The 25,480-nt window shown below is 50.3% G+C and overlaps 1 protein-coding gene across 1 annotated transcript; it reads left to right on the forward strand.

Annotated features, from left to right (window-relative positions):
• The first annotated feature begins 1,216 nt into the window (after positions 1 to 1,216).
• Positions 1,217 to 23,904, forward strand: LOC146839495 (keratin, type I cytoskeletal 19-like). Its single transcript, XM_085651537.1, has 8 exons — positions 1,217 to 2,163; positions 13,496 to 13,578; positions 14,229 to 14,385; positions 15,989 to 16,150; positions 16,251 to 16,376; positions 16,765 to 16,985; positions 20,237 to 20,265; positions 22,890 to 23,904. Exons 1-8 carry the CDS (start codon positions 1,654 to 1,656, stop codon positions 22,910 to 22,912), a joined length of 1,311 nt encoding a protein of 436 aa, XP_085507663.1. The 5' UTR covers positions 1,217 to 1,653; the 3' UTR covers positions 22,913 to 23,904.
• The last annotated feature ends 1,576 nt before the right edge of the window (positions 23,905 to 25,480 follow it).

The following is a 25,480-nucleotide window of genomic DNA, read 5'->3' on the forward strand; positions in this document are numbered from 1 at the left end:
TCTCCCTACCTCTGTAACTCTTCCTATGAAATATCTTTATTCATGCCATAACTACACTTTCGCAATTACCTTATTAAACCTTCTTGCTTTCCCAAATGTGCTTGAAAATGTGCTATTTGCCCACTCTTTTCCCCAAAATGTCTAGGGGAAGAACGCCCCCAAACACCCCTTATAAAACTTGGACTCGCTCGTTACAGGTCACTCATAAACTTTTACGCCTCACTGCTTTCAAATGTCACCAGCCGCCACTGCTTGCCACACCTCAGCAGCCACACCCGAACTGGCCCGGTGCCCGCAGCGCGTACTGTAACTTTGCTGGGTGGACTCCACGGAGGAGCCACGGGGGCCCCTTTCACTGGGGCGACAGGTGATTTCTCACAGTAGACGCACCTCCCCGCGGCTGCCAGGTAAAGGCGAAGCAGGGCCTATTGTGTGCAACCACAGCTCGTCTATTGTATCAAGGAATGCCACCGCCTTCAAACCTGGCTCTACCCCCCCGCCCCCGTCCACCTTCACCGCCCCCACCCGTCAGCCCCCCACAATGAATCACTCTTGGTCTGCAGCAGGTAAAGGGGAAGCAGGGCCTATTGTATCCAGGAATCCCACCGCCTTCAAGCCTGGTGTACCCCCACCTCTACCGCCCCCCTCCCGTCACCCACCCACAATGAATCACTCTTGGTCTGCGGCCAGGTAAAGGCGAGGCAGGGCCTATTGTGCGCATCCACAGCTTGTCTATTGTATCCAGGAATCCCACCGCCTTCAAACCTGGCTCTACCCCCTCCCCCCCTCCCCCCCCCCCGTCCACCTCCACCGACCCCACCCGTCAGCCACCCACAATGAATCACTCTTGGTCTGCAGCAGGTAAAGGCGAAGCAGGACCTATTGTATCCAGGAATGCCACCGCCTTCAAACCTGGTGTACCCCCACCTCCACCGACCCCACCCGTCAGCCCCCCACAATGAATCACTCTTGGTCTGCTGCAGGTAAAGGGGAAGCAGGGCCTATTGTATCCAGGAATCCCACCGCCTTCAAACCTGGCTCTACCCCCTCCGCCCCCCCTCCCGTCAGCCACCCACAATGAATCACTCTTGGTCTGCAGCAGGTAAAGGCGAAGCAGGACCTATTGTATCCAGGAATCCCAACGCCTTCAAACCTGGTGTACCCCCACCTCCACCGACCCCACCCGTCAGCCCCCCACAATGCATCACTCTTGGTCCGCGGCCAGGTAAAGGCGAAGCAGGGCCTATTGTGCGCATCCACAGCTCGTCTATTGTATCCAGGAATCCCACCGCCTTCAAACCTGGCTCTACCCCCCCCCCCCCCCCCCCGTCCACCTCCACCGCCCCCCTCCCGTCAGCCCCCCACAATGAATCACTCTTGGTCTGCAGCGAGGAAGGGAAAACCCACGAGCTTTCCTGCCAGCGGGCCAATGAGAAATACCTCAGAAGTTGGCATGGACGAGGGGGCCGGTTCCATTGCACGAGTGTTTCCATGCCCTCCACACCCTCTGTCGCGGGGATAAAAGGCGGGAGCGGGCTGGGACGGGCTGCACTCCTCCCGCTCTCAGACCAGTCACGGTTGCACCGCTACTGCGCTCCTGGCCCTGCAGTCTTGGGTTTCTGACTTCCCGCCCTTTTATCAGCCTCGTCCGCCATGTCGTCGAGCTACAGCTACAGGCAGAGCAGCAGCTCCCTCAGGGGGCCACGCGTGGTCGCCTTCAAGGCCCCAAGTGTCCATGGAGGCTATGGGGGGCAGGGGGTGTCTGTCTCCTCCGCTAGGCTTGTCTCCTCGGGGTATGGGGGTAGTAGTTATGGTGGGGGATTCGGCGGCGGTGTTGGTAGTGGTTATGGTGGGGGATTCGGTGGCGGTGTTGGTAGTGGTTATGGTGGGGGATTCGGCGGCGGTGTTGGTGGGGGATATGGCAGCGGTGGTGGTTTCGGTGCCGTCAATGCTGCCGCAGGAGGCATCTTGGGGGGCAGCGAGAAGGAGACCATGCAGAACCTCAACGACCGTCTGGGAAACTACCTGGATAGGGTGCGCTCGCTGGAGGCCGCCAACAGCGACCTGGAGCTGAAGATCCGCGAGTGGTACGAGAAGCAAGGCCCAAGCCCAACCCGTGACTACAGCCACTACTACAAGACCATCGAAGACCTGCGGGACAAGGTAGGGAGCCAGCTGCTGGGTGGTAGAGCTCAGGGCACCGCCCAGACCTGCGGGACAAGGTGAGGAGCTAGCTGCTGGGTGGTAGGGCTCAGAGCACCGACCAGACATGCGGGACAAGGTAGGGAGCCAGCTGCTGGTTGGTAGAGCTCAGGGCATCGCCCAGACCTGCGGGACAAGGTGAGGAGCCAGCTGCTGGGTGATAGGATTCAGAGCACCACCCAGACCTGCGGGACAAGGTAGGGAGCCAGCGGCTGGGTGGTAGAGCTCAGGGCACCGCCCAGACCTGCGGGCCAAGGTAGGGAGCCAGCTGCTGGGTGGTAGAGCTCAGGGCACCGGCCAGAACTGCGGGACAAGGTAGGGAACCAGCTGCTGGGTGATAGAGCTCAAAGCACTGCCCAGACCTGCGGGACAAGGTAGGGAGCCAGCTGCTGGGTAGTAGGGCTCAGACCACCGACCGGACCTGCGGGACAAGGTAGGGAGCCAGCTGCTGGGTGGTAGAGCTCAGAGCACCGACCAGACCTGCGGGACAAGGTAGGGAGCCAGTTGCTGGATGGTAGGGCTCAGGGTACCGCCCAGACCTGCGGGACAAGGTGAGGAGCCAGCGGCTGGGTGGTAGAGCTCAGGGCACCACCCAGACCTGCAGGACAAGGTAGGGAGCCAGCTGCTGGGTGGTAGAGCTCGGAGCACCGCCCAGACCTGTGGGACAAGGTGAGGCACCAGCTGCTGGGTGGTAGGGCTCAGAGCACCGCCCAGACATGCGGGACAAGGTAGGGAGCCAGCTGCTGGGTGGTAGAGCTCAGAGCATCGACCAGACCTGCAGGACAAGGTGAGGAGCCAGCTGCTGGGTGATAGGGTTCAGAGCACCACCCAGACCTGCGGGACAAGGTAGGGAGCCAGCTGCTGGGTGATAGGGCTCAGAGCACCGGCCAGACCTGCGGGACAAGGTAGGGAGCCAGCTGCTGGGTGGTAGGGCTCAGAGCACCGACCAGACCTGCGGGACAAGGTAGGGAACCAGCTGCTGGGTGGTAGAGCTCAGAGCACCGCCCAGACCTGCGGGACAAGGTAGGGAGCCAGCTGCTGGGTGGTAGAGCTCAGGGCACCGCCCACACCTGCGGGACAAGGTAGGGAGCCAGCTGCTGGGTGGTAGGGCTCAGAGCACAGACTAGACCTGCGGGACAAGATAGGGAGCCAGCTGCTGGGTGGTAGAGCTCAGAGCACCGGCCAGACCTGCGTGACAAGGTGAGGCGCCAGCTGCTGTGTTTTTATCCACACTCAGTGTGGGAGGGTATGCTCAGACGTGAGTCCCTTGCTCATTGCACCATCAGGATTCAGGCAAGCCGGGCCGACGAAGGCTGTGATGCCAGAAACCGGTCCCCGGAAGCTTGTTTCCTTCCCAGTATAAGAATTGGCTTGGTAGTTTGGTTTGCCCTGTTCCCATCATGCACTGGGACAGGTACAGACTAATTTGCATGTAGCCAGGTTCTGAGCTGGGATGGTGCAGTGAGCTAAAAAACGGTGATGGATTAAAACCATGATCTCTTGACTTGGTAAGAGTATTCTGCATCATTCAGAAACTCTGTCCATCACCACCCCCTTTTTCCCAAAGAGCTCAGAGCACCGACCAGACCTGCGGGACAAGGCGAGGTGCCAGATGCTGGGTGGTAGGGCTCAGAGCACCGCCCAGACCTGCGGGACAAGGTGGGGAGCCAGATGCCGGGTGGTATAGCTCAGAGCACCGACCAGACCTGCGGGACAAGGTGAGGAGCCAGCTGCTGGGTGATAGGGCTCAGAGCACAGGCCAGACCTGTGGGACAAGGTAGGGAGCCAGCTGCTGGGTGATAGGGCTCATAGCACCCGCCAGACCTGCGGGACAAGGTAGGGAGCCAGCTGCTGGGTGGTAGGGCTCAGAGCACCGCCCAGACCTGCGGGACAAGGCGAGGAGCCAGCTGCTGGGTGGTAGGGCTCAGAGCACCACCCAGACCTGCGGGACAAGGTAGGGAGCCAGCTGCTGGGTGGTAGGGCTCAGAGCACCGCCCGGGCAGCCGCTATGCCCGCACACAAGAGGTGGCATCCCTCAATGCTTTATTCTGTATTCTTTAGTGTCCAGGGTAATCACAGCCCTTCAGACCGTCATGCCTACAGTTCATTCCCATTATAGTGTGCTGGTGTAACTAGTTCAATGGTAGCAAACCTAGACGGCCAAAGCAAAAATGTGTTTGGTTCGCATATGAAAGCTGAGGACTGAAACCAGTGTCCCTGGTCACATTGCATAAGGTGTCACCTTATTTACCTACGACCTGTAGTGAATGCCATAAACGTCCCTTGGCCCTGTCACCAGGCAGGTCACCCCCTCGCCACCATACAGCCCCTCCTGTGGGCCCTGAGCCCGCGGCCGTCGCTCGCATTGGTTAGGAACTTTATTCCGCTGTCATAGGCCTTCCAGTGTCAATCTAATGCATTCTGAGGGTTGTAATCGTGGCTGATTTCAACTACAGTAACTGAGTGAACAATAATGTACAAAAGGCAAGCCCTGGCCTGGAACTGGTGAACCTGCTGGCATAAGGCATCTGGCACCCTTCCACCCCGCCCTCCAATGTGCCCCCACCCTTTGGGTAAATCCTCCCTCCATTCTGCAGTACTGCAAAGCTTCGTAACCAGGTGTGCTTTTCATGTCCCTCACATACATGTATATATACATATATGTTTATCTAGTCCTTTTTTACCGATTGCTGAAGTTGTCATCACTTGTTAATTCGACGAGGCCGGAAGTGGTACCTGAGTAAACTCGGCACTCCACGCAGGCGAAGGATTTGCTCCAAAATATCTTCTTTTTCTTTGTGTCGTGTCCAATGCCTCCAGCCAGTCTTGACGTTTCATCAACAGCCCCTGGAATGCTGGGCTTTTTGAACCCATGCTCCCCATGTTAAATATCAAAACGACATGTCCTCGAGTGACACATGCTGTTGTCTGACAGGCCGGGCGTGGCTGGTGGTGTCACGCGTGACGCGGAAGACCTCGGCACCTATTTGCAAGTAGTGTTGTCAGCTGCTGCCCATCTCCCATAGAGCGCCTGGTGATGGTTCCGAAGTTTGTAAACAGGTAGTGCGCAGGCGCAGAAGAGCTCCGAGGACAGGTACCTTCCGGCCGCCGCCTCCTGCCCCAGGGGAGGGCGGCTTCTCGGCTCGGCGGCCTCGCGTTACCGTTAGCTGCGCACCTGTCCTCGCCGCTCAGGTACAGCTAAGGTCTTTCCTGGCAGCTATGACGTTCCAAGGCTACAAAGCGCCCCGAAGCTGCGCCGCATGAAAAGCCCCTTTACAACGAGAGGAACGACGGTACACCTGGCCGCCGCCCCTTTCCATCCATCAGCAGTTCCTTCTGTATTTTTTTCGATTCTGTAGTTTTAGTGCTCTTTATTGCTGTAAAAATCCACATTCCTGGCTTCAAAATGCAAGAAGAAAAATACAGAAGGGGCTAAGCTACTCGCACATGGTACTGTGAAACGTCAGCGCTCCAACCGACTCTAGGCGCTTGAGAGGACACACGGTGTGACTTTAGTCCGCTAGAATGCTGCCGTTTGCGACTCTGCAATTTAGGCCTGACCGGTGGTGTTATGTACAGGTTCCTTACAGTGCTTCGAGGCCTCAAACATGTGTTACTAGGCACTGCCTGCTACCACAGTGCACAATGAGAACTCCGCTCATCCCTGCCTGTCTGCCTGTTTCCTTTGGTTTTTGGAGCCTGTTCAAGTCGTAACAAAATGAATTTCTGTTTTTCCCTCCTCCTGAAACATTACACAGTTTAGCTTGGCAAGCAAACAGAGGGCCTTATTGGGGCATGGGGCTGTTGCCAGTTTGACGGCAGCCTGGCAAGTGTCAAGAATCCATTGTACTTATTCCAAAAGGGAGTTCATGTAAATATTAATCTAAGCGAAAGAAACCTTAACGCTGGAGAAAAATGGAAATTCATTTGATAGACTTTGTTATTTTATACGTGGAGTGGGGGAGGGAGGCAATGCCACTTTTCGAGTGCCACATGGGCCCCATATATTTCTTTTAACACCCTGCAAATGAGTGTCACTCTTACTTATAAACTATATTATTAAATAGCAGTTAAAGTATGCCAAACACAAAACGTACAAGCCTGCTCTACATCGCCTCAACCTTTGCCTGGTCTTGCCGTGTACTCTTGTTCCCCCATTTTCCGCCAGAGCCGCTTACTGTGCCAATGACATGACACTGACTTTCCGGCAGTCCAACATTTTTTAAGCAAACATCTCGAAATATGCCCAGACCTATAGGCACATCCTTGGCGCGCCTAAGGCAAGCCCGTCTGCGCCCGTCAGCGTCCCAGATGCCGCCAGAGCCAGCCTCGCTGCCCGGAAGCTCTTGGGGACCGAGCTCAGAGGGAGCTATTCGGGAGCCACATTACGAGCTTTGGATGTTACCGCGCGCTGCCATTCTTATAACTGGGACGTGGCTGACGTAGCGATAGCCGCTTGCTCAGCGTGTGGCTACAAACTGGGGCGGGGTCGTGCTTCTCTGGTCAATAAGGTTAGTTTACCTGATCAGCGGGCTAAGGACCTCTCTATTCTGGCAGCCATGGTCAATGCCCGATCACTTAGGAAACACTATGCGGATGTATTTGACCTCCTGGAGGACGACTCCCCAGATATGCTGTTCCTAACGGAGACTTGGCTTGATCCCACTTCAGATCTCATCGTCCCTTTTGCCATCCCAGCGGGAGATAAGATCTCTAGAGCCGACCGTCCGGTGGGGAGAGGTGGCGGTGTGGCCATTATATATAAAAAAAACATATGGGAACTTCAATTGGGGGACACTACGGCTTGGGGAGGTTGTGAGTGCTCCTTGATCTATAGGCCCCCTTGCCCGGCGGGATCATTTCTGCAGACTTGTGGGGATGCTATTGTCTCTAGGGCGGTAAGATTCTTCCACTACATGATTTTGGGCGATTTCAATATCCACCTTGATCGACCAGACACCAAGGAGGTGATCGACCTGTTGGAGATATTACATCTGGCACAACTCAACCAGCATGTCAGCCTTCCCACTCATCAGGCCGGCCATATATTGGACCTGATCTGTACTAATTTCCCTATTGCTCTAAGGGATCCTTGCCCGGTGTCCTGGTCAGATCACTTTATATCCTATTTTTCCTGGGATGTATCCAATGTAGAGACCTTTGCGCGTTCTTACCAGAAGCCAGCTTTTGGGAAAATTGATCCTCTGGAATCTAGACAGGCTTTGGAACCTTCTAGGCCCATCCTGTCAGGGGAACTTGAGCAGTGTTTGTCGGGGTTTTCTGGCTGGGTGTCCCGCGCGGCTGATTCCGTGGCCTCCCTTGGCACTCCAGGTCGGCTAGAGAATCGCCCTCTAAACCTTGGTTTAACTCGGCCCTTAAAGCTGCAAAGCATGATTGTAAGATTCTTGAGCGGGCCTGGCGCAGGAGCGATTATTGCCATGCAGCCAAGCGGAAGCTCAGAGCCATGCAAAAAGCATATTATGAAGTTATTGGATTGGCTAAAGGGCAATTCTTTGCAGCTCGCACCGAATCTGCGAGTAACAACTCCAAATACATTTTTGCCATAGTGCAGAGCTTCACGTCTCCGCTGGCTCAATCGAGTGTGAGTCCATCTTCACCTGCCTAGTGTAACACGCTCTCCTGCTTCTTTAGGGATCAGGCTATCCAGGCGACATTTCCTTCTGGCGATGGCAACAGTGAGGGTTCTTTGGCAGTGCAACTCGTTGCTTCCGCCCGCTCTCTGTCAGCATTTAGATCAGTTGACCCCTCGGAATCTCTTAAAATTCTCATGGGGCTTAAGTCTGGCGCGTCTTCGGACTCCTGTTCGGCCAGGCTTTTGGCAGCAGTGGCGGAGAGTGTGAACACAGAAGTGAACTCTATTATCAATATGTCTCTCCAGACAGCTGTTGTCCCTCAGGGTTGAAAGCAGGCGAAGATCTTGCCACTCCTTAAAAAACCTTCTCGGGATCCCCTCAATCCAGGGAACTACCGGCCTCTCCCTCCTCCCGGCTATAGCCAAGGTATGTGAGAAGGTGGTCAATAAACAGCTCACAGAGTATGTGGAAAGAGGGGCAGTCCTGCACCCAGCTCAATCAGGGTTTCGAACCTCTCACAGCACTGAGACTGTCTTAGTAGAGGTGTCGGAGGCCATTCGGGAGTGCCTTGACGCCGGCGGGAGAGTGGAATTAATTTTGCTGGATCTCTCAGCAGCGTTCGATACGGTCCCACATGCACTTCTTTTGGCCCGACTAGCAGGGATTGGTGTGTCGGGAGCCGTCTGGGGTTGGCTCAGGTCTTTTTTGGAGGAGCGTGTTGAGCAGATTTGGCTCCCTCCGTTCTCCTCCTCCCCTCAGTTGGTTACTACCGGAGTCGCGCAGGGCTCCTCCCTTAGCCCTCTCCTCTTTAATATCTATGTCACTCCATTGATATGTCTGGCAGAGGAGCTTGGGGCTAAGGTGATGGCTTATGCGGACGATACCTGCTGCTGTCTATGGGTGTGGCCCCCTCTTTATCTTCAGAGACGCTGCTCCTTCTATGTCCCTTTGCGAGCTCTTCGATCTATGTCCCTTCGCTTTGCCCAGGTCCCTCGTTTCAAGTATAAGAGGCTAGGGGGCAACTCTTTTGCTGTGAAGGCCAGCGTGGCCTGGAATGCCCTCCCCCTTGCCATGCGATCTATCCAGGACCCAGTTGTGTTCAAAAGGAAATTGAAGACTCACTTCTTTGCTTGATAGTCTCTCTCATTACCCCTTTGGCATCGCGCCGGGACACTCATGAGTATCCGAGCGCGTTATAAATGGATGTAACATAACATAACATAACATAGTGTGCAATAAGAAACTACAAATCCCAGCATGCTTTGTACTGCTCATTGAAGCACATACCAAAGGCTGAAAGTCCCACTCTGGATTTAGGGTGAGGCGACAGCTATGCCCAGCGGTCTCACTTCTATCTGCTAGCCTTAAAGGTTTCATCGACTGCTTTGGAAGATGCTGCTTTTCTGCACACGAAGCAACACATTTTGACCCACAAGCATTCAGCTCTACATCCAGTGACACTTACCCACCACCAGCATATACAGTGCAACAACAAAGGCGCGTCCAGACTGGACCCATGTCATGTGTGACTCTTTCAATAAGTCCTTTTTTATTTATTAACCAGATTGCACTCTGGGACTTGTAGTTTTAGCACTGTAAGTATGTAATGAATAGTTCCACAGGGCGAAGTGTCGCTGCCTAAATTGCCAGGACTGGCTGAGGGGTAAGCCGTGGAATAGGGCCAGTAGGCAGCGCTGCAAAATTAGACAAAGTTGGATGTGGTGTAGGTTTTTAGAGTGCTTAAAGAGGCAGAGTTGTCCGACCCGGCCTCTATCAGCAGCACTGTGTACTTAAGAGGAGAGCTGCCTTTGTGCCCGTGCGTGGGTTTCCTTCGCGGTTCGCCTGTGTGCACTTGTGGGCGCGCCCTGAGTACACAGAACCTGGCAAACATCCCAAATCCAAGCTTTTGTCTGCCTCCCCATTCCCTCTCCTGCCTCGCTCTGCTGTCCTCCGATCTGATTGGCTCACTTTCTCCCGGCGGTCTCGTTATGATCACAAGGGTCATTGTTTCCTTAAAAATAAAAAAAAAAATCTATAGAAACGTAGCCAGCAAATATTTGATGATCTGCCTGTTGAGCAGAGCAGAGCAGATCGGGCAGGTTGGGTGGGTAAGAAGCAGCCCAGCCCAGCCCTCTTCCTCAGAGGAGATCCGGGGCAATGAATGAATGAATGAAGGGCAGGATGTGCGCGAGGCTGACCTGCACGTGAAGGGACTGGGATGTCCCCGATGAATGTGAGACTTAGCGGACTCCGTAGGCGGGCGGCGGGGAGGGTATGTTTGTAAAGTCAGAAGCTAGAACCTCCATTCACTCATCGACTAGGTCTTCACCATTGACCCTGTATCGTACTCCCTTTGTATAGGTTTATGCTACACAAATACCACTTACACACAGTGCTCGAAGCGCATTAAAACAAGTATGGGAACTGTGATGCTGTGCACAAATGAGGGGAGGTGATGAGCGCGGGGGTGGAGTCAAAGGCGTGGCTAAAAAAACTAAATATTCTGTAACTTTTTTCGGTCTTTCACCTTCAGGTACCTACTTATTTATTTATTTATTTATGCGATTTTTAAAGTGCTGCAATTACCCATAGGTGTCTCGGCGCTGAGAGCTATATCTGATACCAGTAAAGTAAATCTCTGAGGCAGTTTTAGAGTGATTTATGAATAATCATGTCGTTGAGAAAACAGCCATGTCTTTAGCTGCTTTCTAAAGATGATCAGCGTTGGACTGGATTTTATATTAAAAGGAAGGGAGTTCCATAGTTTTGCAGCTGCGATGGTAAAACATCTGTCTCCCCAGTTAACTTTCCTTGTTCTGGGTATATGAAGCAGATGAGCAGTATTGGAACGAAGCGTTCTGGAGGTTGATAAAGGCTTAAGTGAACTCCTAAGAAATTTAGGTCCCATATTATTTATTGCCTTGTAGACAATACAAAGGGCCTTGAATTTCGTGCGACTTATGACCGGAAGCCAATGCAGTTGGTCCAAATGTACATACATAATAACGCACTGCTTAAATGAAAAACACGTGCTTAAATGAAAAGTAAATGCAAGTTAAGTTAATCAGTGGAAAATGTGTTTGTACGTTATGAAATCTCTATTTGTTAATGCACCGCAGCGGTCCATGTCTGTAACCGGACAGTCACAGAAGAGAATCCTAGTGGGTGCAGTGGAGAATAATGCCTTGTGCATGTTTAGTACCACAAGGTCCCACTCTGTGACAGAGCACTGAGAATATGTAAGTCATTCTTTTAAACTTGCATTACACACACTAGAAGATCGGCTGCTGTAAAATGAGCAGAAAGGTTTAAGATAAAAAAGGGCTTCCAAAATATAGGTTTTAGTAGTACCCAGACTGTATATAATGCAAATCATTTATAACTGTTTTTTAAAAGCACACACTTCACCGCTCAGCTGGAAATGTGTCCCCTGCAATACTATTCAAAAGGAATAAATCTCTGTCATCAGGAAGCTTGAAGTGATTTAATCAATTAAAGCCAATATCGGCTTCCAAGCAACCTTTACATTTGCAGATTAACCAGCTGCGCCCATTTGCATTCCTTTCAGGTAAGCCTACACCCTGGCAAGAAGGCTTGTCTAGCTGTCTACCGCACCCTTGGTTTCACAGCGCAAGGGACTCACTGCCTTGCGCTTCAGCTGAAGCATTTCAACTTTCAGAATTAACCGTTCTGAGACGGTTGCCTTTTTACAAAATGTATGGGAACAGTTTTTGTTAAATTAAAAAAGGTATGGGCACATTGTGCCCCTCAGATGTTGCCCAATTTGAACAATATTTCCACACAGGTTGGTGCCTCAGATAAACCCTTTGTCAGGACCAGAGTTCATTGATAGATTCTGCCCCGGCATTGCCAGCTTTTCAGAGGAGCCATCCTGGCACAGCCTATTTCAATTTTTCTGTGTATTCTTGTCACCTTGCCCAGCTGGTTTTGTGTTTTTTTTAGCAAACAAATGCAATAATTTTCACTGCTGCAGACAAAATAGTTTTTTTTACCGTGGGAGTGCTGCCCGCACAATGACAACCTCAGCATATTTTGGCCTTTTGCTGTATTTTACCACAACCACTAGGTGGACCCCTAGGACTTGACTTTTCCTATTGTCTGCATCCAGATATAATGTACACACTTTCCTATGCAGTCTGTCCCAGCCCTACAGAGGAATTTTAGAGACTACCATTTTTATAAATTCTCCCAGTTACTGTACTCAACGAGCATGAGATATATCTATCGATGCTTACAAACTGGTGGTAAACCAGCTCTGTGAACTAAGAATGAGGCACACTCTCCTACAAGTAGTTCAGACCACTGATACATGCGAAGCGTCTAAAATAGGAATTCCAATCCAATCTTGGCATTCATAGGTACCAGAGTATGTCAATGTGAGGCACACTCGTCTGTAGAGATACCTGATTTCCTGACAGGCTGTGAGGATCAGTAGTTGGAATTCCAATCCAATCTTGGCATTCATAGGCACCAGAGTATGTCAATGTGAGGCACACTCGTCTGTAGAGATACCTGATTTCCTGGCAGGCCTCTGAGGATCAGTAGTGGATAATCAAACACATTTCAAAACTTGTACCTTTGAAAGGCCGGTAGGACTGGGGAACTCTCAGTCACATCAGACAACTGATACAGCAAGGGCAAAGCCGGCCACGTGTCCGGCTTGAAGTCAGGTAGGCTTTGAGCAAGAGTCCGTCCCTGGACCAGCCCTGTAGAAGATCAGCGAGCCTGAGTCTGTGTCAGTCCCGGTATCTCCGCAAGGCCCAATCACACTCCAGGCAGTAGCATTGGTAGGTCAGCAGGCCTTGGGGGAGTCAGTCTTGTTACGCCAGGGCCACAGTGAGCCTAGGTTTTAAAGCCGGGAAGAGTGGGTAGCATGGCACAAAAGCAGCATACCAAGCTGCCAATGAACAGACTCCAAAAGATCTTTCCGAAGGATATGTAGATTAGGGTTGGCGTCACTGGCATAATTCTCTCTAGCATTAGTGCTCATAATTAAAGCAAAATGACTCGTAATTTGCGTAATTAGCTGAGAAGCAAAATACAGTATTTAGCTGTCTTTTCTTCGTTGTAAATGCACCCTGGCATCCAAATTGGGCCTGAGGATGCATTTTGTGCTTAGAAAATAGCAGTAAATGCTGCAGGACACAAACAGCAGTAGCCAGAAGCCGCCTGCTCTCTCTAAGATCATTGTTCATGTCCTCTTACAGTAGGATTTTTGACCCAAATTACTCTTAATCACTCAAGCTGGCATAATCGCATCAATGTGCATCACAAGAGTAATGCTTAGTTACTAAAATTTCTCTGGCATTTAAAAGATTTCGCTCAGGCCTGGCCCCATGATGATATCCCTAAAGACCATGCACATTGGGAGGGTGCTTCAGGCAGCGGGCACTGTTGGGCGGGCAGGGGGCACAAATGCTCTTGTATAGGGATTTATCAGTAGGCCCAAATGTTCCCACTCGCCTGGAAGGGATTCACTTCACTTTGGATACTATAGAAAAACATCCGACATGCACAGTAAAAGTATTAATTAATGCATTTTTTGAGATCCATAAGGTTCTGTTCATGCTAACGAGGGGTAGTTGGCAGAGATGCCTATTGCGAAAGGACCCTTTTTTAACTCCTCTGCTGTCCAGCTCTTGACACTTAAGGTTTCGTATCGTTTGTTTCTTTACTAGATCTACAATGCCACCATTGACAACTCCAAGGTGGTTTTGCAGGTGGACAACGCCCGCCTGGCAGCTGATGACTTCCGAAGCAAGTGAGTATTTACCACCTGTTGGCAGCAAGCACAGGTATGACATTAAAGGTCATCTGGGTGAAGCCTTGAACCCATGTAGTCTCATTGAATAATTCAAGGTGGGGTGGGCATTCGGACCCTCACATTGACATGCATGAGAATCGACACAACACGTGTCCCTAGTAGGGCGTGTACCCAGCATGGTTTCTTGAAGGCTTTTCTGATTGAAATCTTGCACCTTCGAGCTATGGGGCAAAAGGATCTTAGTTGGAAAGGTTTTGTTCGCCCGCCATGTCGTTGTTTTCCATTCCCTTTCACAGTCCTCCATACATTTCAGAGGCGGGCGACAGTCACTTAAACACTTTATGTCCCCATGGTGCTCGGTTGGAATCACCGAGGCGGACCTTAAATAAACGCAAGTGGTGCCTCAGTAGAATGTACAGAAGCCTGGATTTGTGAACACAGGGTGATGTTCCCCTTTCATGAATCCAACATTTTTTAACCCTGAACAATAATATTTCCCAAAAGAATCTCTTAAGTGGTCATGTCTATTATAGTTTGGGTTTTGGTAATTGTACCTGTAGACCAGAGAGCCTACATAGACCCTCAGGAAGCAAGAATAACGTGCGATTGCTTCACTTGTTTCTGATTTCAAATCTGTCTTTCCCAAGGTTTGAGAATGAGCAGGCTCTCCGTGTCAATGTGGAGGCCGACATCAATGGACTGCGCCGCGTCCTGGATGAGCTGACCCTGTCCAGAACTGACCTGGAGCTGCAGATCGAGAGCTTGAAGGAGGAGCTGGCCTACCTCAAGAAGAACCACGAGGAGGTGAGCCCTGCCTGGCACCGCGTGTGAAGGCCTCAACGGGGAGCAGGTGCCTCAAGACTAGCCGCCTCTAGAGCTAGCAAGCCCACTGGAGGCCTGAGTTAGAGAGGATGCTGGTAATGGTAAACCCCCCCAGAACCACCCTATTTAGAGTTCCTTGCATGCCAGCTATCTCACGGTAGAGGCTCTTCAGCTTTTATCAGGATGCCAAGGTAACTCTGTCACAAATCACATCTCTGTTGACAATTCAAAAACGAGGCCATGGCAAGACCCTCTTGCAGTATCTCTTTCCCAATCCTTTTCAGCTTCTCCGGATATTATCTTGCGTTGTCAACTACAGCCCGCTGCTATACATATCTTCACGCTCCTTGTGTCATGTGATGCATCATAATACCATCTCGTCCAAGCATGCTATATAAGAATATTAAATAAATAAATATTGGTAGGCACACAGCCCCATCTAGATACTTCCAAATCTGGCAGACTGACCTTTGTGAAAGATTACACAGGACAGGGTGACACATGTTCTTATCACAGTTGTGTTGGGAAATTGGTCTCCACATAAAAAGAAGCTAAGTATGTGGCCACTGGCAAAGTACAATCGCTCTGTGGGTACATTTTCAATGCCTATATTTATGATGACAATTCTACCAGTACCTGACAGGGCATTGGAGGATTAGACACCAGAGGTTTCAGTCAGGGCGGCTCATTCAGTGGTGGATGCAGCCGTGGTGCGGAAGAAACCCCGAGCACACCTAGACAGAGAGTTCTACACCTGTGTGGATCTTGCTAGAGGAGGTAAAACCTCTGTCATTGAGACTGAGACAGTCGTCCCTTAGCTTCTTCTGCTGTGATCAAGATGATATGACGGGGCCTGTTTGCCGAATACACCAATCCATTTTTTAGCCAGTGGTATATTCAGCCACAGCACTCAGCAGCACTACCCCATCTGCCCTGGAGTGGAGATTCAATAAGAATACTATATTTCCCTCTGATAGGCTGGCGAAGCGGCCAATCTGCACATATGACAGATAGAATCTCCGATGCCGAAACCGTAGTTGAGGCAGAGCCCATGAAAGACTGGGGAGAAGATGTGGCCTAATGGCTAGGGGGCCAACCTTACATCTGGGGAACCAGGATCGAGTTTCGGCAATGACCCTCAACATCAAATCACTTAATCTCCCCATGCCTAACAAAAATGTTTCCTTATATAACACGACTGGTGCTCATGTAAAGCGCTCTGATACCTGATACCTTTAGGTCAAGCTCATGCTATATAACCCCCCCCCTCCCCAAAAAGGCTCTAGGATAATATTCTTTTACTGGCTACTGCCAGGATTAGCTAGGATACCTGTATAGGTTCTCTAGTGTCAGAGTTGGGAAGTTTGAGAACTGCTCAGAAAACACCCAAGGTATTCCATATAATCTAAGGGCCGGCACACCCAACGTGGCCCGCTAGAAGGCCCTGCCTTGAACATAATCCACCTATCGGGGTAGGGCCCCTTAAAACAACTCGCATTCCCTGTCTTGGGGGTAAGCTTTGGGCTGTATCTTTCATCAGTAATGTATCTGAGCCATCTTTAAATATGTTCCACTTTATTTGCAGGAGCTTATGGCTCTGAAGGGACAAGTCGGCGGCCAGGTCAGCGTTGAAATGGATGCTGCTCCAGCTGTGGACCTGGGCCGCATTCTTACGGAAATGAGGGACCAGTACGAACAATTGGCCCATAAGAACCGCCTGGACGCTGAGGCCCAGTTCTTGAGTAAGGTAAGGTACCACCAGTCGTCTACCAGAGCAAGCGAGACTTGTCGATTCACATCTGACGTAACTTCTTCTTCTCTTTCCCAATATCCTACTTTATCCCAAGTCGGACGAGTTGAACAAGGAGGTGGCCACCCACACGCAGGAGGTGCAGTCAAGCCGGACAGAGATCACCGACCTCAGGCGCACCATGCAAGGCCTGGAGATAGAGCTGCAGTCACAGCTTAGCATGGTACGTCCTTTTTGCTGGTAGCTGGAGATGTCTACACTCAAAGCCCCTTTCTCTGGGTTAGGGGTCTTATTAGGAGTTCAGGGTTCTACAGCCTTGCACACATCTTCTCGATTGCCTCGCTGAGCCTGGGCACAGTCTTGTAGAGGAAAAGCATATGAGATTTCAAGAGTTTTGCCATTAAAACAGTAGGGCTGGGGTGGCGTCCTGTTGACAAATGACTGTCTCTGTTAAACAGAACCTGCATTTTAGGGGAAGTGGTCTGCATTCCCTTTGCAGCCTGTCCTCCACTGACATGGTTCCACTTTGCCCTCTCCTCCCACCAGATTCCTCAGTCAGAGATCCTCCTCTGTGTTTGCTAGCAGAAGTTATTCTCTTCTCTTTCTTGTAGAAAGCCTCCCTCGAGGGAACCCTGGCAGAAACAGAAGCCCGCTATTGTGCCCAGCTCCAGCAGATCCAGGGCACGATATCGCAACTAGAGGCCCAGCTTGGCGACCTTCGCTCAGACATGGAGCGCCAAAACCACGAGTACAAGATGCTGATGGACATCAAGAACCGGCTGGAGATGGAGATAGCCACATACCGCCAGCTGCTCGAGGGGGGCGATGCCCAGTAAGTAAGACTGGATGATGTGCAATGTTGTAGCCATGAGGGTATAGAGCATACTAGAGGGGCTTTCTTGTCATATCTTATTAGAGATGAACCTATAATGCTGGCATGTGAGCATGGAGGGGCTGCTGGTCCTATCACATTAGAATTACCTTATTAGAATGCTTGCATCCCATCGCAGATGAAAGATCACCCAGGCCGATGGGTCAATCTATGAGAAGCCACTTCGTCCCGAAAACTTTATAACTCCAACCTATTTCGATTGGGGTTTGATTTGTAGCAGTAAAGGGGTTATTTAAAATCTGGCAGATGTTGGACATTAAAACAGCATGTGCAGGGTGTCCTGCCCACCCTATTTAGAGTGTCTACAGGTCCACAAACTCTAAATAGGGCATATGGGGCATCTGCCAATTTTTAGGTCTCGCCTGACCCAGCGCATGCGCTGATCTGGCGAGACTTATTGAGAGGGCTCCAAAAAGTTCTACCAGCCCAGCCTAGAGCTACAGTGCATGTGCGCGGGCGCGCGCGCCACTTTTACCACGATTACTTTCACTTTAGCGGCCGCTTTGATGTTTGATCGCTATCGCGATCACTTTCACTTTTGCGGGCGCACGGCCGCTTGGCATAGCCAATAGGTCTCGCTTTTGGGACCTTATAAGTGTTTAGTTATGCAACTGTTGCATGGCTAAACACTTATAAGGTCCCAAAGGCGAGACCTATTGGCTATGCCAATGCTTGTTGTTAGATGTCATGCTTGTGCGAAACTCTAAATAACCCCATAAACATGTATTAGTACCCACCTAGTGAAAAGTGTTTAAACATAAAATGTCCACTTGCAGGGCTCTGTCTGTAGCTTGAAGTGGTGAATGTGACTTTAGTGATGCCCTGTAGTCAGGTAATGGCACAATAAGGCTTCTTGTAACCTGGGCAGCCATTGTCATTCCGGAGTTTTTATTGTGCAACAAGCACCCCAGGGGTTGTGATCTTGGTTCACTTAAGTGCAGCTTCTGGGAATAAAATGTCAGAAAGCAAAAGTCTGGAAGAGGAAACATCAGGAGCGGAACATGTCTCCGTTGCCCGGAGTGATCTAGAAACCACATCCTTGAGGATATGACCTGGCGCTTTAGTGCAGTGGCTTCTCCCTCAGTGGGGAATGGTTGTCTCCATGGGCACCTCTTGAATCCCTTCCCCCGCAGAGGGTGGGAGACCCTTCAAACAAACCCTCTGCTCACCAGTTGTAACTCCATGCGCGGCCTTCTCTGTGGGATCCAGAGCCTGGTCAGGCCATCTTTAGCACTTCTAGCTGACCATTGGTCCATCGATGCTCCCCTCATTCCTTCGTGCTCGGGATTGGTAGACTCGCTCAGGCTCCGTGGGATCCATAGCCTGGTCCGGTCATCTTTAGCACTTCTAGCTGACTATTGGTCCATCGATGCTCCCCTCATTCCTTCGTGCTCGGGATTGGTAGACTCACTCAGGCTCTGTGGGATCCAGAGCCTGGTCAGGTCATCTTTAGCACTTCTAGCTGACCATTGGTCCATCGATGCTCACCTCATTCCTTCGTGCTCGGGATTGGTAGACTCACTCAGCCTCTGTGGGATCCAGAGCCTGGTCAGGTCATCTTTAGCACTTCTAGCTGACCATTGGTCCATCGATGGTCCCCTCATTCCTTCGTGCTCGGGATTGGTAGACTCACTCAGCCTCTGTGGGATCCAGAGCCTGGTCAGGTCATCTTTAGCACTTCTAGCTGACCATTGGTCCATCGATGGTCACCTCATTCCTTCGTGCTCGGGATTGGTAGACTCACTCAGGCTCTGTGGGATCCATAGCCTGGTCCGGTCATCTTTAGCACTTCTAGCTGACCATTGGTCCATCGATGGTCACCTCATTCCTTCGTGCTCGGGATTGGTAGACTCACTCAGGCTCCGTGGGATCCAGAGCCTGGTCAGGTCATCTTTAGCACTTCTAGCTGACCATTGGTCTATCGATGCTCCCCTCATTCCTTCGTGCTCGGGATTGGTAGACTCACTCAGGCTCTGTGGGATCCAGAGCCTGGTCAGGTCATCTTTAGCACTTCTAGCTGACCATTGGTCCATCGATGGTCACCTCATTCCTTCGTGCTCGGGATTGGTAGACTCACTCAGGCTCTGTGGGATCCATAGCCTGGTCCGGTCATCTTTAGCACTTCTAGCTGACCATTGGTCCATCGATGGTCACCTCATTCCTTCGTGCTCGGGATTGGTAGACTCGCTCAGGCTCTGTGGGATCCAGAGCCTGGTCCGGTCATCTTTAGCACTTCTAGCTGACCATTGGTCCATCGATGCTCCCCTCATTCCTTCGTGCTCGGGATTGGTAGACTCGCTCAGGCATGTGTCTCCTCTCCAATTCTTTGTCTTTGGGAAGTGTCTGGAAGAAGGTTCCTGCCCCACAATATGTCCCAGGGCCCTGAAAAGTTGCCGCACTTCCCTTCTGCACATATTTAAAATCTAGTTAATCCCACCGCTAATTTCAAGAAATGAGTTTAAAAAAAAAAAGAAGAATGTTGTGACCAATTAATTTTTTTTAAAAAAGAAGAATTTTGTGACTGAGCTAGCTAAAAAAATATTTGGTGGGTATCTTGTGGGGCATTTGTGTGATCCGTTCATTGTCCACATTCTGTGATTCATCAAAGCGGGCAAACTTCTCAGTTGTACGCAGCGAGGAAGTGAAATTTACACAACTTCACTGATAGAATAAACAGTTCGCAGACATATTTTCTACAACTCATTTTTGGCGACAGGAACTTAGGTATCAACATCAGACTTTAACCCAGAGCAAGAGAGAGAAAACTTACTTAATCAAACCTTTGGGCCCTGGCACTTTAAATTCGACTTATTTTTGGCAGATTGGGCAATGCCATCACATCGCCCCAATTCTCGGCTACACCTGTGTTAAATGTTTGCTCTTCCTCCCCATACAGCCCCATGAACTGCTGCAGGAAGTGGGCGGTTACTTTTCTGCCCCCCAATCATCTCTGTCTAGTCCTTTCTAGGTGCCCAGTTCACGCCCTCAGAAGGACTCCAGGAGTTTGCCTGAAGGGACACTCTGCGCTTTCGTGTGATGTATATTCGAGGTCCTGCTGCACGTGTAGGCCCCTGGAAAGCAGACAGCGCCCTCTGGGTGTGTGTGTGTGTGTGTGTGGGGAGGGGGCAGGGGAGGGGCCTCGCGGGATTAAGTGCCGAGAGTGACACGTTTCTATGCTCTTCTCCCCGCAGTGTGTCCGGAGGCTCGCATTCCACAGATGGTAAGCATTCCTCTATACTTAATCTCACATTTACAAAACGCAGCCCCTTCCGGGTCACTTTGAACAAACGGGTATATTTGGTAAAGCTAAGAACATTGCATAGCGCTTGGAGGACTCGGCTACCTTCCCAGAGTCTCGCATTTCTGGTTTAACTGGCTTTGCTCATGATAATGGGAGGCAGCCAGATCACAGTCCCGGGTATTCAGGGCTTTAAGTGGGATGAAAAACGGTGGGGTCTCTCAAAGGGGCGTGGCCAATGTAATTAAGGGCGTGGCTTAAAAATCCGTAAATTAAAAATCTGTACTTTTTCATAGTGTGCCCGACTCGTATTTTGCTGTTTCTGTCATTGCATCCAGATATATGATACAACAGTAACATCATACCTACAACAAGTCAGGACTATTGGCTTTGTCAATGGTTGTTAGCTGCATAATATAAATAAGCAGCAACTATGGCTTGTAATTAATATTGAAAAAGCTTCCACTTAAAGCCCTGGAGACACCAGGACAATGTTGCTGCTCCTGAGTTTCAAAAAGAGAAGGGAAATCCAGAGAGAAAATGACTTTTGAAAGGATTCCACTTCCCCTACAACCCTCATGTCGTAACATCCATTTGCGAGAAGTGAGCAGCGCACATCGATGTGCCAGCTGTCACTGTAGTCCGGGGAAAAACAGTCCGCCTGTGCCAGGGCACAAAACAGATCCCGATAGAGACTCGTTTCGAGGCCCCTTTTAAAGAAGCATTGATATAGCCAAAAGGTCTCGCTTTTGGGACCTTATAAGTATATTTACTTTTGCGATAATCGCGGAACGTAATGCGCGGGTGCCGCAATTATAGCAAAAGTAAAGAAATAGAAAAAAACATCTATATCTTTACATTTGCTATAATCGTGGCACCTGCGCTTTACGTGCCGCGATTATAGCAAAAGTAAACATACTAATAAGGTCCCAAAAGCGAGACCTATTGGCTATGCCAATGCTTGTTTACTTTTCACACAGGGGAGGGGGCCTGCGAGATTCCCTTGCAGGAGCGTGCGACCATATGGCACCACCATATGGCGCCGCGCGCTCCCGCAAGGAAATCGCCATACGTGCATGCGTTGCCATTGCAAGCAATGCAACGCGTGCACGTTTTTGTCCCCGAAGCTGTGTCGATGGCATTAGGTCTCTCCTACGCAGCGCATGCGCGCTGCGTAGGCGAGACCTAAAAACGGAGACCCGGCCCACTTCAAGCCCTGCGGGTATTAATGACAAAGTGGCTCTCCTATCTGTCTTTGTTCCCACTCTCACTCCTTTTCCTCTCCTTTGTCTATACCTTTCTCACTCTCTCTTCTGCTTGTCACCTCCCTCACTTTAAATTCATATCTCTCTCTATTGTTTTCTCTCCTTATTTGTTCTCTTTATAATCTATAGCTCACTTCGTGCACACTTCCTCTCCTTCACCTTATTGTCTTTCTCGCTCTCACCCCGTCCCTCTCTTCTTGGTCCCATCCATCCCCTAACTTCCTCTGTTTCCTAATAATTCTCTCTTCTGTATATTTGTCCCTTTCTTCTCTGTTTGACTCTATCTCACTTCTTCTCAGCTTTTTCTCCTCCTTTCTCAATCTCCTGCCCTCATCATTTGTTGCGCTATATGCCCCATGTGGCCCGCTCTTGTGTCCGCAGCCCCTACTTCCCACCCAGGTTGGGTCTCTCTCACCAGTCCCATCCTTCTGGTCCCCAGGTTTGCAAAAAGTGGGGCACATTACAATGCCGGTGGAACCGTCACCAACAGGCCATCAATGGCTGTCTCATCGACATACAGCCCTTCGGGCCGACCACCACATTATGATGCCGGTGGAACCGTCACCAACGGGCCATCAATGGCTGTCTCACCGACATACAGCCCTTTGGGCCGACCACCACATTATGATGCAGGTGGTTGGACCCTAAAATCTCAGGGGACAGACCGCCGTCTCCAACAGGATCTACTAATCCCGTTGAGGCGGCGGTCAGAATCGTGATCCCGAATGGAGGCAGAGCCTCCAGCTTAAGCACAGCCGCCATGATCACGATGTCCCTTTCCAAATGCCTTTTCATGGTGGTCCCACCACCATGGATAGGCAGACGGAAGCAGGCTTTGGAGGGTCCAACCAGCACCCTCGTCCCTCCCACACGTCCAGGCACCGTGTGCACCACATGATGCCTGGCACACGGTGCATGAGTGTTTGATAAATAGCCTTTTCTACTGCGGCTTGTGCTGCGCCCCTTTTCCGGGCCACAGGCCACAGTAGAAAAAGCCATTTTCCGACTTCCTGCATGGCGGTCTAATCAAAATATGGCAGGTGGGACCACTGACTAATGTTGGGCGGTCCTACTCCCGCGGCAATGACCGCCATTGTAATGTGGCCCACTGTTCTGTTCCGTGTTCTATTTACTATATAATGCATAGGGAGATGCATCTCAAGTACATATGTGGTACATTAAAAAAAGTGTTTCCTTGGACTCTTAGGACATATCTCAGAAGCACTGAAAACAACCAGAAAAAGATCTGTTATCACTAATGTAGACGTCCCTTCTACCAATCAAAACGAAATCAGTCCTAAGGTGTGAAATCCTGACGTCTGCCCTTTTTTGTCACTCTAGGCTCCAAGAGTGGGGGCAAATAAGGCATGCCCCTAGAGAAAAAGCGGGAGGAGCCCAGTTCCAAGAGCATACCAAAGACCCGGAGGACTCAGATGAGAGAAGAGACAGCATTTGAACTAAAAAGAAAAGAAGAAACATCTAGGTGGAAGCCAGAAAACATGAACCTAGATGGACATTTTAAGTCTCACAGTTTGGTTTCCAAGCATGAACAAGGTTCAATAACGTGATTCCAAGTCAAAGGTTCCTGGCGATGGCCTGAAACTGCCGGCCATTTTGTTGAAATGATGACCCTTTTGAACTCTGTTGGTGCATTAGTCTGTCAACTACTATGGTCTAAGCACAACGTTTTGTTTTTATCACTCCCTCAACCAATGGCTTTTCAAGAGCCTGTTTAGTGGAATACTGTCTCTAAAAAAGCATGGCTGTTTTGCATGACTTGTTTGATACAAGTAAAACCATTGACAAAGCCAATTTGTTTGGCTTTTCCTTCTTAGTTTTTTCCATGAACAAAGTTTGTACAGATCTGTCAAACTATTTACACTCCCGCAAAGTGACATCTGTTTTTTGGGGTTATCCAGCTGTGGTCCAATGAGGTGAATTTTGGGGAGAGTGGGGAAGTTTAGAGAAAGACTGAACGCCTTTATCTGAACGGAGGCATGTGTCATGAAGGTGATTTAAAGGCATGTGATACTCTCCAGTGATGGTGAGTTGAGAGGTATAGTTTGCATTATGTGATTATTTCAATCAGAACATAAACAAAGTACTATTTGTTTTATGCCTTGGCACAGTCACACTAAGCTTCCTATTATAGGAAAGGTTGAGTTCCACGACTTTCAGTCAAGTGGCATTGAGCCCGTCCATTTAAACTACTTCTTATTACCAGGAAGGAGGCGGTGCTGACCCATCACTGGGTAATATGTTTCCAGAGTTGATGAAAGCGTTATTGTTTCCAATACATATATATATATATCTGCTTTGGCTGTCTAATAAAAATCCTTCGCTGGGCTCCTACAAACCGCAATTCATGTGTGGTATTTTGTCAGAACGAAAACCCGTTCCAGACCTGTACCAAGGACAGCTAGGGTGACCAACTAGCATTGGTGCAAATTCAGGACGGTGAGTGTAAAAATTCAGGACAAAGGGTCAAAATTCAAGACACAAATTCAGGACAGGAGGTCAAAATTCAGGACAAAACTTCAGGACAATAGATAAGTTTTACAGACCCATCAGAGGAGGTCGCGCAGTAGTATATAAGTAAGCCCACATATTCAACCATTTGCAAACCTATCCATCATGTATCCTTCCATCTATCATTTCACTCATCCATCCCTTCATCCATCCTTTCACTCATCCATCCATCCACCCTTTCACCCTATCCATCTGTACACTCATCCATCCACTCTTCCACCCATCCAGCCATTTACCCTTTCACCCCTCCAGCCATCCTTTCACTTACTCATCCTTCCACCCAGTCTCTCATCCTTCCACCCATCCACCCTGTCAGTCATCCATCCATCCTCCCTTTCTCTCTCCATCGACCCTTTCACTTAGCCATCCTTCCTTCCATCCACCCACCCATCCATCTACTCATCCACTCATGAATCCATCCATTGACCCTATCACTCATCCATCCTTTCTTTCATCCATCTATCCTTTCACTCCTTCACTCATCTATTCATCCTTTTGTCCATCTACCCTCCCTTTCACTCATTCATCCATCCTTACATCCACCCTTTTACTCATCCGTCCATCCATTCACCCTTGCACTTATCAATTCATCAATCCATCCACCTTTTCACTCATCCATCCTTTCACACATCCATCCACCCTTTTACCCATCCAGTTACCCTTCCACCTATACATCCAGCTATTTACCTTTTCTCTCATCCATCCTTCCACTCACCAATCCATCCATCCTCTCTCATTATCCATCTATTCAATCGTTCATTCATCCATTCACCCTTTCACTAATTCATCCAGCCACCCACCCATCCCTTCACTTACTCACTCGCCCACTTTTTAGGTCGAGGACTACCGGTCTGCCGAAAGGCAGAACCGGAAGCCGGAGATTTAATGACTTGGAGAAGAGGGGCTTGAACCTGCCCCTCTTCTCCCCTGTTCTCCATTGGCTGGCCTCGTAAATGCTGGCCAGCCATTGGAGAAGAGGTCAGTCGTTCAGATTAGGCCCCGTCCTTTTCGGATCGGGGGGCGTGTTTTTTGCGAGAAGTCTCAGGGAGGAGACAACAGCAAAACACGCCCCCGAATCCGAAAAGGACGCTGCCTTTCTCCGAGGCATTTCTGCTCTGTGATTCCCCTCTCCGCTCTGCCTGAGATCCTTGCCAGTGAGCACTCGGGCCCTGCCAGTCCGCCCTGACGGTGCCTCTCCCCGTGCCCTCCTCCGCGAGGCCGCGAGCCTCCCTCCCCGGCCCCTCCATCAGTGATCTAGCGCCTAGTTAGTAGTCCCCCTCGGGTGTAATTAGCGGCGGCTGCCGGCGCGGCCCGTGCTCGGGGCAGCGCTCGTCCCTTTTGAAGTGGAAATAGGCCAGTTTGAATGCGCCGAGTTTAATTTTTCACAAGCCTCAGCGGCCGTG

The sequence above is a fragment of the Triturus cristatus genome, chromosome 4_1, assembly GCF_964204655.1.
Source record: "Triturus cristatus chromosome 4_1, aTriCri1.1, whole genome shotgun sequence".
Taxonomy (NCBI): domain Eukaryota; kingdom Metazoa; phylum Chordata; class Amphibia; order Caudata; family Salamandridae; genus Triturus; species Triturus cristatus.

Bases quoted from the DNA above. Each gene is read 5' to 3' on its own strand.
- LOC146839495 (XM_085651537.1), top strand. From the start codon at position 1,654: ATGTCGTCGAGCTACAGCTACAGGCAGAGCAGCAGCTCCCTCAGGGGG. The intron at 16,377-16,764 runs GTACGTCCTTTT...TCTTTCTTGTAG, and splicing joins TGCAGTCACAGCTTAGCATG to AAAGCCTCCCTCGAGGGAAC. The intron at 20,266-22,889 runs GTAAGCATTCCT...TTGTCACTCTAG, and splicing joins AGGCTCGCATTCCACAGATG to GCTCCAAGAGTGGGGGCAAA.